Below are 17,381 nucleotides of genomic sequence, written 5' to 3' on the forward strand. Positions count from 1 at the left end.
ATGTCGTCTCCTGGCCCTCTCCTCGGAGCTGGGTGTCCCTTGCATCCCCCACTCGGCAGTGGCTGGACTGGACCCCCCTTTCCGCTCGCTCCTGAGAGGTCGCCCCCAACAACTCTACTCCTGAAGCTTCCGCTCCCCGATTCTGAGACATCCCTGGCTGGCCTACTCGACCTTGTTTGATCTGGGTTCGAACCTATGCTTCGTCACTCTCCTTTTTCCTACCAGCGCTTCGTTCCTCCGGATCTGTGTCGAATCCCAGCACTGCCCACCATGTAAAGGAGCACGCACCAGCAAAAGCCGGCCCTTGGACTGGATTTAGCACAGATCCCCAGAACAAACGCTCACAGCTCACAATTTGGAGGTTTAAGACCATTTATTTCAGGAAACGGGTAGGTTACATGGGATTAGCAACTAAAACTATTAAAACATGCATATATATAAGAACCCAGAAAAAGCAAGCCAGAAACTAAAACTACAGTTCATACATCACCCAGCCATGGAGTCAGCCAGTCGCACTGAACTCCCCCCACAAGTATATTTTATAGTTTCTTTTCCTCCAACTCCTTCCCCCCTCCCCTTGGCTTCTCATACGTAGATCTTTCACACCTCCGCCTGAGATGTTAATGTCTCTCAAGGCCGGGCGGACATGCCTCAGGTGGTTCCTGGCATCACCATTCTCCCCCATGCAGCTGGACCGCTTATTTCCCTTTTCCTATGAACCATAACAATAAAATTAACACGTTAAAAGACAGGCCAGCCCCAGTTCCAATCACCCATCCCTTACACACGCAAACGCCTTCAGGACGCTGTGTAGATCCTCTCCAGGTTGCATTGCTAATACAAGGTAAGGTGAATACAATTCACAGCTTACATTCGATGCCGATTGGTTGAAAGTTTTTCCTTTGTCTAAGATGCACTTAGAATCCGCCAGACAGGAATGTTGGTGGTGGGTGGGTTTCTTAACCTTTCACCTGGAGCATAGACTTATTTCACAGAATGAAATTCCCTTTTACACACATCAAACACACATGAAAGATTCAAGAGATATCTCTTTTTACAAAACAGACTTATACCCCTTGACCATATTTTACATCTCTAGGAATTTCTTCGCATCTTCCTGGTTCTCCCGAATTGGGTCCTGGATAGCTGGCACTGTAAGCAACACACGGTTAGATGAAGCTGGCAACATATTCTTAAAGGCACTACAACAGATAGACACGCATTTCTTGTGCCCCACAACAGGTCAGAAAGATACATACCAAAGCTATAAGGAAGATAAAAAGTTGCTTTAACCATGAGAAATTCGGAAGCTAGCCATGAGAAATCAAGTCCCTGACACAATATTGTGTAATTTCCACACCTTTGACTCTACTAACTGAATTGTCAGACAAATTAAAAAAATAAATTCCTTCAAATTCTTCACACTCATGGTTATGTTTTAGCAACAGATGGCTGCTCGATTTTGCAGGGTGGCAGCTCTTATCCCTTGTATTTCTGCACTTATTGCTGCGATGGCTTGTGAAGTGTAATTCATCCCTTTGGCCTGTGCACAGGCTACCTTGTTTAGCTGCATGCTGTCAGCTACAGCTGAGCCAGGGACGCCCACCAGTGACACTGCTAGAGATACTGTTTCTGCTTTGCTCAGTAAATCTATGTTGCTGTCACATGACTCATCTAAAACTACACCTCGCTTTTTGACGGTGATTCTATGAATCAAGGCAGCTTTCCAGCCCCCCTCAGAGATCGCCCACCCCAACTTCTATCCAATCCCGTTTTGCTGCTTTCTGGCCTCGGGGGTGGAGACAGTTCAGTCCCCCACCCCCAGCAATCACTCCCCCCCTCCTCTCCTGGCGCCTCTCCAAATATCTCTCATTCCCTGCAATGAGGACTCGCCTTTACCTTGTACTCCTGGGCAGCCTCCTGCAAGGGAACCACGTTGTGAGCTCGGTGCTCCTTGGCCCTGTCGCACACCACGCAGATGGCGGCCTCGTCGTCCTTGCAGAAGAGCTTCAGGGGCTCCTGGTGCGTCTCGCAGACCTTCCACCTTCCCTGCTCCGCCTTCATCTCTATAGCAATCTCCACCATATTGGCCAGCTGCCTGTTGGGCTTCAGGCTCCGCCGCTGAACTCTCTCTCGGCACTCAGGACAGGCGGCTCCTGTGGGTGAATTCCTCCAGCACTTCTCGATGCAGGCCTGGCAAAAGTTGTGCCCGCAGTCCAGCATCACTGGAGCCGTGAAAAAGTCCAGGCAAATGGAGCAAGTCACTTCCTCTTGAAGCCTCTTCCTGGGGCTCTCAGCAGCAGCAGCCATGGCTCCAAGCAAAGTCCAGAACAATGCAAACTGGGTGAGTGTCGTCTCTGCTGCCTGCTCCTCTTCCGCATTGCTTTGCTGCAGGCAGGACGGGGCGTTCCTCTTCCTGGAAGTGCTGAAACTCGAGTCAGAAGAGGAGGGACTTGGGGTCCGTTGCCTTCTCCAGAGGATTCTCTTCAAAACACAGCAACAAGGGACGCTGCCTTCTACAGAGTCTGACCATTGGTCCATCAGGCTTTTAGGGTGGCCACGTGGCCTACTTTGTGAAGTGCAGTCCTCTACTTCACCAGCTATCCAGTCCTCGTCTGCCCTGTTAAAGTGCCGGAGCTATACTAGAGTGACCAGATTTAAAAGAAGGCAGGGCACCTGCAGCTTTAACTGTTGTGATGAAGAGGGAATTTCACCAGGTTCTCCATATATACAAATGACACCTGCTGAATTTCCCTTTTCAATACAACTGTTAAAGATACAGGAGCCCTGTCCTCCTTTCCATATGGTCACCCTATGTTAAACCGATCATGGCTCCTTCTCTTGGAGAAGTGGAAAAGAAAGAAAGCTGGCAAAGTGGTGGTGGTGTGCATGTGTGCTTGCTTGCATCTTCAAGTTCATGAACTACAGATGTGCTGGTTCTCTTACTCAAAAGTAAATCCCATTGATTTCAACTGCTAACATCACATGCTAGCTTACCTTTGAGGAAAGTCCATTGAACAGAGTGTCTTATTATTATTATTATTTTATTTATATAGCACCATCAGTGTACGTACAGAACAATGCCGATACACATACAGATCATGGAAGGGGGAGGGAGGTTTTCGGACAAGCATGAATGGAGGGGGAGTTGTCCAACTTACAACAACCAATAAACTGTAGGGGGAGGGACAAAGGAGATCAATGGACGAGGCCACGGTGAAAACAGCAAGGTGAGAGTGAACTTCAGTGGGGTAATGGCAATGCGTTACAGGAGAGGTGTAAGTTTGCAAGTTTTCATACGGTATAGAACCACTATATAAACGAAGTGGGATAATTCGAGGGAGAACCACAATAAAAGGGTACGTGGGATGAAGGCTTTAGTGTCTGCAGAGGTGTCAAAGTGTCAATCCACAGTTTGTAATTTCGTTATTCATCATCCTGGGCTGGAGAGTAACAGCAGGGAAGCGTGCAAGGGAGACCTGATTGTCTTAGTGAAGGAAGGAGAGACTGATGCACAGAAGAACAGGGTTGGCGGCGGAGGGTTTTAGCTCAAGCAGTTAAGCAGGCATTATCTCTACCCCCAACCCCCCACTTGTCTCAGAATGAAAGATGATTGAAGGGGGGAGGGGCAACAGGAACGTGGTTGACTTATGAGGAGAGACTGAAAGAACTGGGCATGTTTAGCCTGGAGAAGAGAAGATTGAGGGGAGACATGATAGCACTCTTCAAATACTTAAAAGGTTGTCACACAGAGGAGGGCCAGGATCTCTTCTCGATCCTCCCAGAGTGCAGGACACGGAATAACGGGCTCAAGTTAAAGGAAGCCAGATTCCGGCTGGACATCAGGAAAAACTTCCTGACTGTTAGAGCAGTACGACAATGGAAACATTTGCCTGGTAAGGTTGTGGCCTCTCCCACCCTAGAAGCCTTCAAGAGGCGGCAGGACAACCAACTGTCAGGGATGCTTTAGGGTGGATTCCTGCACTTAGCAGGGGGTTGGACTCGATGGCCTTGTAGGCCCCTTCCAACTCTGCTATTCTATGATTCTATGATTCCTTAGGTTCCCCTGCCTAAGGAAGTCGACCCTGGTGAGCACACACTCACATGCATTTGACATGATCAACTAATTAAGGTTTTATGCAGTTTTATTAATTTCTTTTAAAATGTTTTATCCTATAAATGCACTTTGAAATTTACTCATGAGCAGGAGGTGGACTCCTGAGTGACCCAAAGGACAACTGGCCTCTCCTTCAACAGAGTGCGTGGATTGCGGCCTGCCTGAGCTCAGTCCTGCGAAGGAGGGCCAAAGCATGTCAGAGCTGCAGTGGGTTTATGCACATCTCTCTCCACCCTTTGACCACCTTAAGGAGAGAGGGCCAGGTGGGATTCCCCACAAACATAGAAAAAGGGGTTAATGGTCTCCCCAGAGAATGGGGCTGCTGAGTAGGTGTAGATCAGGGCCGCTGTATCAGCATCATAAAAGGCCACTTGGCCCGCATCATAGTTCAGACTCACGCGAAACCGCTTGGGTTTCCCACATAGAGAAAGGCAGCTGTCAGAGGCCCAGTACTTACCATTCCACTTCCCCATATCCCAGACCCCTTCCTCAGGACCAGTGATGAACTCCCCCTTCCTCCTCACAGACTTTCTGGCAACCCCCACAGACCACTGTCCCTCATGCCTCACAACAACTTCCCAGAAATGTCTGCCTGCTGTGAATCCCTCACACCCCAACACAAACGGACATTCATCAAATCTCTCGGGGTTGTTGGGCAGATTTTGACGTTCGTTTCCAAGCTTTGCAGTTTTATGATCGTCAGACAGGATGAGCCATGGATGAGCTGTGTCTGGATCCAGAGATACATTTGCTGTGGGGGTGGGGAGGGGGGAGAAAAATGAGGAAAGAAATGATAAACACCATTTACCAAAACGTTACGGCCTCAGCCTGGAGACACATCACAGGAATTAACTTTACCCTAAAAATGCAGGGGAGGGGAGGAAACAACTGCCCAACCTTGGATGGCTTTAAAGGTTTTAAAGGAAAATTAAACAAATGGAGACTTTAGGTCTATCACGAGTTATGACAGCGATTCTCTCTCTAACTGGAAACTCCAATATTAATCTCAGTAGGTTTGCACGAAACTGACACCATGAATGTCCCCAGACTAGAAACATCTCATTAAACCAACAGACAGCTGATGAAAGCCATCATCAACTTTATTACGGTCACCGACCAGACATTGCACATGCACGAGAGTAGGGAAAAATTACATACAGATTTGAAAAGTATCCAACGCTTGGATGACTAAGAGAAAGGGAAGGAGATCCCCCTTCTTGCTCACCTGGAAGAGTTCCTCCTCCCCCTCAGACAGCCAGGTGAGTGGCTGCTGCCTTCGTGTCCAGCTTGGACCCTGGGGCCACGGATGGAAGCAGAACGCTGAACCTGACAGACCCTTTTCCCAAGTCGACAGGTCAAAGGATGATGGGTGTGAGCTTGTGTGTGTGCATAATATATGGAACTGCTTCATCCTCCTTTCCTATGTGTGTCATTTATAGTTTATAGTTTGAACGAAGGGGGAAATCGTATGAAATACAAGCAGGCAACTTTCACACGTGGCCCCAATGCCTCTGGCCGTGCCCCCCTATAATTCTGTACCTCTATCATATCCCACAGTTTACCTTTCTTCAGCTGAAGTCCAGATTTCAGGCTGTCTGGGGAAAGAAAGGGAACAGAGACAAAATATCACACCATTATACACAAAGAAAATCTTGGAACAACCTCTGATTCCCTCTTTTGTATCTAGTCATGCTCCTGCAGCTTTAACTGTTGTGAAGAAGAGGGAATTTCACCAGGTGCTGCATGCATACAAATGACACCTGCTGGAATTCCCTTCTTTATACAACTGTTACAGGAGATACAGGAGCCCTGTCCACCTTGTCATATGGTCACCCTAAATTGGGTCGATTTCCGCCTTTATTTCAAATAAAGCTTCAAGTGAATTCTGACATGTATCTCAGAGAGATGGTTTTGACCTGGGCTTTGACATCATGATAACCCACAATGGGTTACATAAGTGATAATGCTTTATTTAATCTATGGTGGATTGTAATCTGTTGGGAGATATTTTTTTTAACCCGTAATGGTTTACTTGGCAAAACTAACCCACGCATTGTAGTAGGTTTTATTTAAACCATCATGGATTATCGTGTCGTCTGGCAGTCACTGTGGGTTATTTTGGTGTCCTATGCAGTGGCAACGGCTGCTGCTCTGCTCTTAGCCAGCTTATCGGAACACCTTGAAGGGACTGAGTCAGCCGTGTCAATCAGGGAAACGAGCCCTTTCTCCATTGGGAACCCAGTTAAAACAAGCCAGGTAAAGCGCCCAAGACCACAATGACGACGAGGGAAAGTCTGCAGCGTAAATGGAGGAGGGGTGCAGGGTTTTGATGGTGCATCAGGTGCCATTTCACTAGAGGCGGCAGCGTAAGGGATTTGGTCCCGATCCTGCAAATCCCCAAGGCATCACCCCTGTTTTGGGTGCACCTGGGATTTTCGCTCCTTTCACAGTGCTCAGGGTTCTGTCAATGGGTGAAACAGCACCGCTTCTTGGGGGAGAGGACTGCAGAAGGACCGGGGGCGGAGGGGATGTTTTCGGTGGCGCTCAGGGGCTTTATAAGCGTCTCTCCTCGCTCGTGTGGTGGTGGATCGTGGATTATTAACAAAACAAGCTACTGCGACTTCCAAACACAGCCAGTGAGAGGGATCCCCTCCCCCACAAACTTTCAAGTTTGTCTTCTGCTAATGGGAATTTCCTCAATGTTCCCAATTTGTGGAATTTGAATACAAAAGAGTACATGCCCTACATTTGCTGGAGTAATTTGAACCAGAGCTGTTTCTACCATGATTGATTGATAGGATGAACTCATTGGGCCTCTTTGCATGTCACAACAGACCATCAGGGCTTAATTTACCCATCAGGGCTGTTCCATTGTGCCAGTGGCCTGCTGGCACCTGTTTTGTTCAAACTATAAATGACACAAATAGGAAAGGAGGATGGAGAAGTTCTATGCTCATCTCCATATATTTTGCACACACACAAAAATACATCCTTTTGACGTACAAACTAGAATGTCCATTTCCCCTGACACACAGACACATATCCAGACATGCATTCACACATGCAAGCGCACACATGCACCCCCTCTAGGACACCCCACCAGGAGCCCACCTGGGGACACCTGGAAAAGGCGAATGGGCACAACAAGGCAGGTAAGGGGAGTAGCCAGATGCCCCTCAGTAAAAACTCCATTTACAGCCATGCAAGTGGCACGTAGACACTTTCCCAGCCCCCTAGCCTTGTCAGCCCCAAAGGACACCGATTGAGTTAATCCCATCAAATCCACCCATCAGCTGGCTGCCCAGACCTCACCCTATAAGGGAAAAGTTAAGTGCAGGTATGCAGGGCAAAGGACAACTGGGAACAGGTATTTCACACTGATGGCGGTAGCCGGATATTCCCCCCGCCCAGCTCCAGTGCCACCTAACTTCAAGTAAAACATCACTTAAGTGCACTTTAACACAATAGGTCAGTTTCAAAATGACACTGACCAGTTAAACTCAGCCAAATCCCTAGGACTGCCCCCTAGCCACATCACCAATAGGGGAGGGGCTACAGAAGCAAAGCACATGGCAACCTCAGCTGCAATTCACCTAGTGACCACTGCATAGAAGTATATAAGCTATTGTCCTGCCCCAGCCCAGTGTGACTCTGATTTAGCAGTGTGAGCGCAAGGGTCACCTTATTCTCGAGAATAAATGTTAGGAGCCCAATGCCTTGTCTGTGAAATTTCGCGCGAGTCTTGATAATTGGACTTTGGCACACTAAGATTTGGCATAATTTATGCAACACTTTGACCTAAGAACTGTTGACTTGGGAAAAGCGTCTGTCAAGTTCAGCATTCTGCTTCCATCCGTGGCTCCAGGCTGGACATGAAGGCAGCAGCCACTTACCTGGCTGTCTGATGGGGAGGAAGAACTCCTCCAGGTGACCAGGCAGGTGGAACTCCTTCCCATACTGTTTTTCATGGCACCTGACTTGCCATGGATTGTTGTCATGCAAAAATTGGTTATTTAACGGCTGTTTAACCCTGAAACAATCCCTGATACCTGGGTTTGCATGACATGATAAGCCAGGACAAGCTAGGAAACTGTAGATGTCACGAAAAATGGCTTTTGCAGGGCAAGGCATGACAGCCACCATGGGTACATTAAGCCACAGCTGATTGTCATATAGGGCAAACCAAGCCATTTTGTCTTCTCAACAGAAACACAAAGTTCCCCATTTTTCAAACTCTGCCAATATTACAAGTGACCTTTGCCACCCACATCTGGACCAATTCAATGCACAGCGCGAAATACTTTACAGACACTCTTTAATACCTTGGAACTGCTTCATGAAACCCTCCAGAAAGGGATTTGTATCACACACCTCCCAGATCCTCCACTTCAGTGCCGGGGAGAAAACCACAGAATTCTCAAACTTTTTCTCCTCGCACCTGCATGAGAGAAATAAATGTTGACCCAGCTTCTGCAGAATCCAGAATTCCCCAAAGAAAGGTTGAAGGGAAGAAGGGAATGGCAGAAAGCCCAGGGACACGGGCAGGGCAGAGAGGCAGAGGGGGATGGAGGTGCTTTGTGGAGGAAGTGGACAAGGGGACAAAAACACCAATATTTAATGGTAATTTCCTCAGTGAAAAGTAAAAAATTATACCCTAACACTCCCTCTTTTTTATCCCTACTTTGTACTGTTTTATATAATGGTGTATCTTCTTGTTTTATATTGGTCTGTTGACTGTAAATAAAGAAATACAATATACGTAGATTTAAAAAAGACAAATTGATGCGTACACTAGCTCGACGTTTCGGGTCCTTAGGTTCTTCATCAGGAGCTGTACCGTCGTTGAGTATCTTTTGCAGTTTAAGCAGTCCTCCTCAGGACAGTATAGAGAAAGATACTCAGCATTTGTTATACAAACAAACCTCGATGACGGTATAGCTTCTGATGAAGGACCTAAGGACCCAAAACGTCGAGTTAGCATACGCGTCAATTTGTCTGTTTTAAATCTACGTATTATTTTTTACTTTTCACTGAGGAAATTACCATTAAATATTGCAATTTTTATTCAACACCAGAGTATACATCTCTCTCTCTTCCCCCCCCCCCCACCAGCTTTGTGGAGAAGCCTCTCCCTCACTCTGGCTCCGAAATCCACAAGGACCATGAAGAATAATCAATGGCTGTCGCCATGCAGTGGTGCAGCTCGGCCTGGACCTGGGGGGAGATGCATGGGGCCTCGCAGCCCTGGGGGTCCCCAAACGACCACCCAGAGAGCAGCAGATGAACAGGGCAGGAAGAAAAGTGCCGAGCTGATTAAGTCCAGATTGTTCTTGTAGTCAGGATGATGCTATGATTTAAGCGAGATTAAAATGTGAGACTGCACAAGTTCACAGCAATCAAGATTGGCCCATATTTGCATAATGTAATGGCCCTTTGTATGAGAATAGGAGGATTGCAAGTCCAAAAGGATGTTGCTACGTTCATCTGTGGGACTCTAACCCACAGTCCCCCACCAAACTCCACTCCTGCTGTCCTGAACCTTCCCAGTATCATGAGGCATGAAGGGAAATGAGTCGGATCCACCTACTTCCTCAAGGTGCTTCTTATGTCCTAGAGGGAAACGAGAGAAATAAAAGGGAACTAAGCACATGCCACTCTGTCTAGGAAATCATTGAGAAAATGAATTATGCAGAAAAGACGAAGTCATATCAGGGCAATAAAAAGCAATCTATTAAAACCTCTTAGGAACAGAAGCAGATAAACATATATTGGACAAGAATTCTCAAAATGAGTCAATGCCAAACATCCAACTAGACCAGCATTCTGTTCCCCAAAATTACAACAGCGAAAGCTACAAGGATGCTTTTAATTAAAGACACAGAAGCCCTGAAAAGGCTCACTAACACTTTTCCAGTTCACACAGGGTACGCTACCAATACAACTGCATTTTTCCAAATTAGATGTGCACAGAAAGCAGCAGGTCAAGGCAGAAAACAACTGAGTCTGACAACAATGGTTTCAGGACTATCGGTAAATTCTTAGTGAATCAAGGTTGTCAATTCCAGACTAAATGCCTAGCAAGGAAATAACCTTCTAGTTCAGAAACGTCCATGCAAAGATGAATACACTATCCTGTTCCTCTGGCTTGGGACATAACAAACCCATTAGCTACAACACTCATTGAGCCTCTCCATGTTTTCTGAAACTAAAAAACACACATAAAAGGTTCAGAACTAGTATCTTACCTGCAGGAGTTCACTTGCTGATAGTTGACGCTTCTCTTCCATTTCCTGCATCATTCGTTCCACGGAAGAGAGCTTCTCCGAGATCTTGGCCAAGCGCTCATCCCATGTCCTTGCGATCTCCTTTTCCACCTCGTCCATCTGGACCAGGAGAAGCTTCTCTTGTTCTTCCAGAAACTGGCGCAGTTGTTGGAACTGAACCACTGTCTTTTCCCTCTCAGCTTCTATTTGCTCCTGTAGCAGGTGAAAAGAAGTCAGGCACTGAATGCGTTCCTCCACTGTTAAGGGCCAGATTAAGAGAATCGTATATGAAGGACACTTCTACTAAATAGCCATCAAGGCTATGCTGACCCATATGAAAAGGAGGATGGGGCTTCTGTGTCCTAACAGTTGTATTGAAAAGGGAATTTCAGCAAGTATCGTTGCTTTTGCATGCAGCACCTAGTGAAATTCCCTCTTCATCAGAACAGTTAAAGCTGCAGGAGGCATACTACAGTGACCAGATACAAAAGAGGGCAGGGCTCTCCTGTAGCTTTAACTGTTGTGATGAAGAAGAAATTTCACCTGCTGAAATCTCCTTTTCAATACAACTGTAGAAGATACAGAAGCTCTCTAAGCTGGATCTTTATACCCTTTCTAACGGCCAAAGAGTGGCAGCTACTCGTAGTACTTGAGGCAACACATTCTCTAATTTGGGGAGAATTGGGGGGAGAAAGCCCTTTTTCCCTGACGAAAGGCTTCTGTGGATTATGGTGCACTCAAAGGAGCCTCTCCTGCTTTAGCCAAGGAAAGAGTTTTCAATAGACTTCCAAGGGCCCATCCTTAGCATGGCCTTTCATGGACATTTTAAGGGAGATCAGATCCAGTTATTCCAGCTGAGGAGCCGGGCTCCCTTGGTTCTTTATACCTTACAACACATTTCAGTGTTTCATCTACAGGTTTACTTTCCAGCCACAGTGACACTTACCAGCAAGGCTTGGCTTTCCTTTTCTGTGTCTGCTCTATGTGCCAGAATTTTCTCTCTCTCCTCCCTCAGAGTCTCCAGGCAGCTACAGATCCGATCCTGGAGAGAAGACAAAAGTGCCAGTTTGGCACCTCAGTAAAGATTTTACTCAATATAAGTATATTTAAAATGCTACCGAGAAACAAAGTCAGGTTTTCCCCCTCTGCCTTCCAGTGCTCTGTGTGTGCGCACGCACAAGGCTCTTCCAGCTGCCTCAGTCTTTATCCTAGTAAAGCAATGGGTTGAATAGATTCTGACATCCAGGTGGAGTCTGGGTCTATCACTCCTTGAGATGAAGAAGGGAGCAACGTCGCAGTCCATGAAGTGGGGGATCTTACCCCCTGTAAATATTTATTTGTTGCACTTATATACTGCCCCCATAGAATCATAGAATAGCAGAGTTGGAAGGGGCCTACAAGGCCATCGAGTCCAACCCCCTGCTCAATGCAGGAATCCACCCTAAAGCATCCCTGACAGATGCTTGTCCAGCTGCCTGTTGAAGGCCTCTAGTGTGGGAGAGCCCACAATCTCCCTAGGTCACTGATTCCATTGTCGTACTGCTCTAGCCAGGGCTCTCTGGGCGGTTTACAGAAATTCTAAAATTAAGATAAAAACAAGTATACAAAATTTAAAATTCTAAAACACAGAACATACACACATAAAGCATTAAAAACTGTTAAAAAAACTAAACATGTGGGTGATTAAGATGTGCTGCCATATGCCCGGGCAAAGAGGAAAGTCTTAACCTGGCGCCGGAAAGATAGCAGCATTGGTGCCAGGCGAGCCTCGTCAGGGAGATCATTCCATAGTCTGGGGGCCACCACCGAAAAGGCCCTGTCCCTCGTTGCTACACTCCGAGCCTCTCTCGGAGTAGGCACCAGGTGGAGGACCTTAGATGTTGAACGTAGTGACCGGGTATATTCATGTCAGGAGAGGCGTTCCGTCAGGTATTGTGGTCCCAAGCCGTGTAAGGCTTTAAAGGTCAAAACCATCACCTTGAATTGGGCTCGGAAACATACAGGCAGCCAGTGCAAGCGGACCAGAGCAGGTGTTATATGGTCGAACCTTCTGGTTCCCAAAATCAATCTGGCCGCTGCATTTTGCACGAGCTGCAGCTTCCGAACCGTCTTCAAAGGCAGCCCTACGTAGAGTGCATTGCAGTAATCTAACTTGGAGGTTACCAGAGCATGGACAACTGAAGCCAGGTTATCCCTGTCTAGATAGCGGCGTAGCTGGGCCACCAACCGGAGTTTGTAGAAGGCACTCCGTGCCACCGAGGTCACCTGAGCCTCAAGTGACAATGATGGCTCTAAAAGAACCCCTATGCTACGAACCTCCTCCTTCAGGGTGAGTGCAATCCCATCCAGAACCCCATCCATTTCATATCATATGAAATCCACAGGTTCCACTATCGATTTTGTGCATCCGAGTTTTACGCATTCCCGTCTCACAGCTCTCCCAATTTGGGCCTAGAACCATTTCAGTGCCCAAACCCTACCCCAGCCTCCGCAGGAACACACTCCGCCTCTCCCGGCACCTCCCACAATACCCCTCACACCCCGCAATGAGGACTCGCCTTTACCTTGTACTCCTGGGCAGCCTCCTGCAAGGGAACCACGTTGTGAGCTCGGTGCTCCTTGGCCCTGTCGCACACCACGCAGATGGGGGCCTCCTCGTCCTTGCAGAAGAGCTTCAGGGGCTCCTGGTGCCACTCGCAGACTTTCCACCTTCCCTGCTCCGCCTTCATCTCTATAGCAATCTCCACCATATTGGCCAGCTGCCTGTTGGGCTTGAGGCTCCGCCGCTGAACTCTCTCTCGGCACTCAGGACAGGCGGCTCCTGTGGGTGAATTCCTCCAGCACTTCTCGATGCAGGCCTGGCAAAAGTTGTGCCCGCAGTCCAGCATCACCGGATCCGCGAAAAAGTCCAGGCAAATGGAGCAAGTCGCTTCGTCTTGAAGCCTCTTCCTGTGGCTCTCAGCAGCAGCCATGGCTCCAAGCAGGCACGAGAATGATGCAAACAGGATTAGTTTCGTTTCTGCAGCCTGCTCCTCCTCCTCCTCCCCGCCCAGGCGGGGCTCAGCTTCAGGCAGTTCCTCTTCCTGGAAGCGCTGAAATTAGAAGCGGAACAGGAGGAGGGAGTCCATCGCCTTCCCCAGAAGATTCCCTTCAACTGTGCAGGCAAGGGAAGCAAGCTGCTTCCTGGGGCTCTCAGCAGCCTTGGCTCAAAGCAAAGTCCAGAATGATGCAAACAGCGTGAGTGTCTTTCCCCCCCCCGCCGTACTCCCCCTCCCCGCCCGGGGAACACGGAGCTGCATGCAGAATGGCAAGGAAGGCTGTGTCTGTTGCTCTTTCTAAAACTTCTAAAATTGGAGAGAGAATAGGAGGAGGGACTATTGGCTTTTTTAGGGGGTTGTCCCAAATATGTCCTGAGTTCAAAACATCGCATCAAAGGAAGCTGGCTTATACAGAGTCTGAGCATTGGTGAGGCAGGTGGCTCCTAGGACAGTGGTTCTCAACCTTCCTAATGCAGCGACCCCTTAATACAGTTCCTCATGTTGTGGTGACCCCCAACCATAAAATTATTTTCGTTGCTACTTCATATTTAAGTACTCTCACATTTAAGCCTTCACAAGACACCTCCCTCAGACTCCACAAATTAAGCCAGATGCAATGACAGCAGGTCTGTGTATTTAAATGCTTAACTGCCCCAGTCATGTGGGGGATCTACACTATTGCTTTTAATTTAAAGCACTTTGAAACGTTTTGAAAACTGTATATGCAGTGTGTTCTGCAACATATTTCACTGCACCTGTATTTTTGTTGTTGTTTATTCGTTCAGTCGTTTCCGACTCTTCGTGACTTCATGGACCAGCCCAAGCCGGAGCTTTCTGTCGGCTGTCGCCACCCCTAGCTCCCCCAAGGTCAAGTCTGTCACCTCCAGAATATCATCCATCCATCTTGCCCTCGGTCGGCCCCTCTTTGCCTTCCACTTTCCCTAGCATCAGCCTCTTCTCCAGGGTATCCTGTCTTCTCATTATGTGGCCAAAGGACTTCAGTTTTGCCTTTAATGCCATTCCCTCAAGTGAGCAGTCTGGCTTTATTTCCTGGAGTATGGACTGGTTTGATCTTCTTGCAGTCCGAGGCACTCTCAGAATTTTCCTCCAACACCACAGTTCAAAAGCATCTATCTTCCTTCGCTCAGCTTTCCTTATGGTCCAGCTCTCGCAGCCATAGGCTACTACGGGGAACACCATTGCTTTAACTATGCGGACCTTTGTTGTCAGTGTGGTGACTCTGCTCTTAACTATTTTATCAAGATTTGTCATTGCTCTCCTCCCAAGAAGTAAACGTCTTCTGATTTCCTGGCTGCAGTCAGCGTCTGCAGTAATCTTTGCGCCCAGAAATACAAAGTCTGCCACTGCCTCCACGTTTTCTCCCTCTATTTGCCAGTTACCAATCAAGCTGGTTGCCATAATCTTGGTTTTTTTGAGGTTTAACTGCAACCCAGCTTTTGCACTTTCTTCTTTCACCTTCGTCATAAGGCTCCTCAGCTCCTCCTCGCTTTCAGCCATCAAAGTGGTGTCATCTGCATATCTGAGATTGTTAATGTTTCTTCCTGCGATTTTAACTCCAGCCTTGGATTCGTCAAGCCCAGCACTTTTCTCACAGTTAAGCACACATCAGTATCAAAACTTGGCTGAAAAGAAAAACACTTGAGATTTCAAGGCTAAACACACACACACACACACCCCTCATTGCAAGGCAAGAGTTTATTTTATTGCTTGCATATGGACAACGGGAAGGGAAATAGGTGCACCCTAGAATGAGGAACCTACACAAAAACCTGAAGTTCTATCTGATATCCTTAGTTTTAAGAAATGCAGTTATGAATTCTTCTCTCTATCACAGATTCCTAACAAAATAGATTAAAGAAATTCTATAATTCCACTTAATAAAATGTCTGCCTTAAAAAAAAAAGTTGTTTAAATCTACAGCGCCTAAGAAATTATAGGTGTTTTAAAGTTAATGAATGACTAATAACATGTTACATTATGCTAAAGAATCCCCCAAATTTATGAAAATAATTTTTGAACACTGTAATCATAACCCATTTATTCAGTGGAACCCACTCCTTAATAAGTGCATGAAGGATTGCAGCCAGGAGATTATGGGAAACATTAAGATAAATTTCATGATCAGCAGTCAAGATCACCAGGCGGCGCCTTCGACTACGAGCTGCTAACCCTAACCCGCGCAGCGCGTTCCTGCCCCGCGCCCACGTCTTCCCGGGCGGCGTGGTGGACGCGGCCGACTTCTCGCCCGACTGGCTGCGGCTGCTGCCGGACCGGCCGCGCTGCGGGCTCAGCCCCGTGTGGGCGGGTGGGCTGCGGGCGCCGAGAGACCTTCCAGGAAGAGAGGGGCGCCGTGGCCGCGTGCGGAGAAAGGGAATGGATCCGGCCGGGACGCCCTGTTTATGAGGAAAGGGACGGACACACTCACACGCACACACACACGATCTTGCTATAGGGTGTGCGCACGTTCTCCGCTCACAACAAGAGCGGCGTGTGGACTAGCGCGAGGAGAAGAGAGAGAGAGCGCCGGGCGCATCCCGCCCGCTCACTTTCCTGGCAGGTTTCTTTCCCGCCGCCGGCGGTGTCGTGGGCGAACTCTGAGGGAGGATGGAGGAGCGGCGTCTCGGTTCTTAAGACCGTCGGAAATATGCGTTTTCCAATGGTCTTAGGCGATCCCTGTGAAATGGTCGTTGGACCCCCAAAGGGGTCGCGACCCACAGGTTGAGAACCGCTGGAGGAGGGCCTTCTCTGCTGCGGCACCCGGGAGCTCCCCTGAGAGGTCCGTCTGGCGCCTCCACTGTACTCTTTTCGTCGCCAGCTGAAGACCTTTTTATTCTCTCAGTATTTTAACACTTAATTTTAACTTGTTGCTGTTCTAACTCTGTATTTTAATCTTATATCAATTTTGCTGCGTGGTTTTACCCTGGTTGTGCTTTTTATACTGTATTTTGTATTTGTGTTTTCAACCTTTTTGTTTGTTGTTTATTCGTTCAGTCGCTTCCAACTCTTCGTGACTTCATGGACCAGCCCACGCCAGAGCTTTCTGTCGGCCGTTGCCACCCCTAGCTCCCCCAAGGTCAAGCCTGTCACCTGCAGAATATCATCCATCCATCTTGCCCTTGGTCGGCCCCTCTTCCTTCTGCCTTCCACTTTCCCTAGCATCAGCCTCTTCTCCAGGGTATCCTGTCTTCTCATTATGTGGCCAAAGTACTTCAGTTTTGCCTTTAATACCATTCCCTCAAGTTGGTTGTTTTATTATGGTTTTAATTTTTGTGAACCGCCCAGAGAGCTTCGGCTATTGGGCGGCATAAAAATGTAATAAATAAATTAAATAAATAAAATAAGGTAGGGTGACGGCAGGGCTCCTGTATCTTTAACGGCTGCATAGAAAAGGGAATTTCACCAGGTTCTCCATATATACAAATGACACCTGCTGAAATTCCCTTTTCGATACAACTGTTAAAGATACAGGAGCCCTGAACTCCTTTTCATATGGTCACCCTTCGTGACGCCCTCACCATTCCCACGGAGACAGCCTGTACCCGCAGCCTCTCCGAGCTCGTAAAAGAGACCTCAGAAAGGGGCAAAGGGGGGCATTTCTGGGGGAGGGGAGGGGATGTGAGAGTCTGGCTTAGGCAGCAACTCCAGGCCTCTGCAACCTCCTTTCCTCACCCTCCTAAAGTCGCTAGCTAGACAAGCAAAAAATCCCGCCTAGCTAGAGTGCCTCCCACTCTGCATTGGACACTCTTAAGCCTTGGAGATTGAGCATCCATAAGTGTCCTTAATGGCTTACTGCCTTTTAAAGAAAACTACAGAGGAAAGAGAGAGGGGAATAACTCTGGTGAGTGATCTGAAGCCTGTGTCATTCACCAGACTGGTAGAGCTGTCAAAGGGTTGATAAGCTATATTTTATTTATTTATTCGTTCATTCATTTATTGCATTTC

General features: G+C 47.7%; 2 protein-coding genes across 2 annotated transcripts in view; both read right to left on the reverse strand.

Moving 5' to 3' along the window:
• The window catches only part of LOC134395579 (E3 ubiquitin-protein ligase TRIM7-like), a 37,654-nt gene extending 34,710 nt beyond the window's left edge, over window positions 1-2,944 (reverse strand). The window contains exon 1 of the mRNA XM_063121740.1: window positions 1,900-2,944. Within this exon, the coding sequence (XP_062977810.1) occupies window positions 1,900-2,541 (642 nt within the window). The 5' untranslated portion in view covers window positions 2,542-2,944. The remainder of the gene's footprint in view (window positions 1-1,899) is intronic.
• A 1,183-nt stretch (window positions 2,945-4,127) lies between these two features.
• Window positions 4,128-13,367, reverse strand: LOC134396073 (zinc finger protein RFP-like). Its single transcript, XM_063122426.1, has 7 exons — window positions 12,945-13,367; window positions 11,327-11,422; window positions 10,363-10,593; window positions 9,705-9,727; window positions 8,440-8,555; window positions 5,680-5,712; window positions 4,128-4,868 (listed from the first exon to the last, which is right to left on the reverse strand). Exons 1-7 carry the CDS (start codon window positions 13,350-13,352, stop codon window positions 4,363-4,365), a joined length of 1,413 nt encoding a protein of 470 aa, XP_062978496.1. The 5' UTR covers window positions 13,353-13,367; the 3' UTR covers window positions 4,128-4,362.
• Between the last annotated feature and the right edge of the window lie 4,014 nt (window positions 13,368-17,381).

This window comes from Elgaria multicarinata, chromosome 3 (genome assembly GCF_023053635.1).
Source record: "Elgaria multicarinata webbii isolate HBS135686 ecotype San Diego chromosome 3, rElgMul1.1.pri, whole genome shotgun sequence".
Classification (NCBI taxonomy): domain Eukaryota; kingdom Metazoa; phylum Chordata; class Lepidosauria; order Squamata; family Anguidae; genus Elgaria; species Elgaria multicarinata.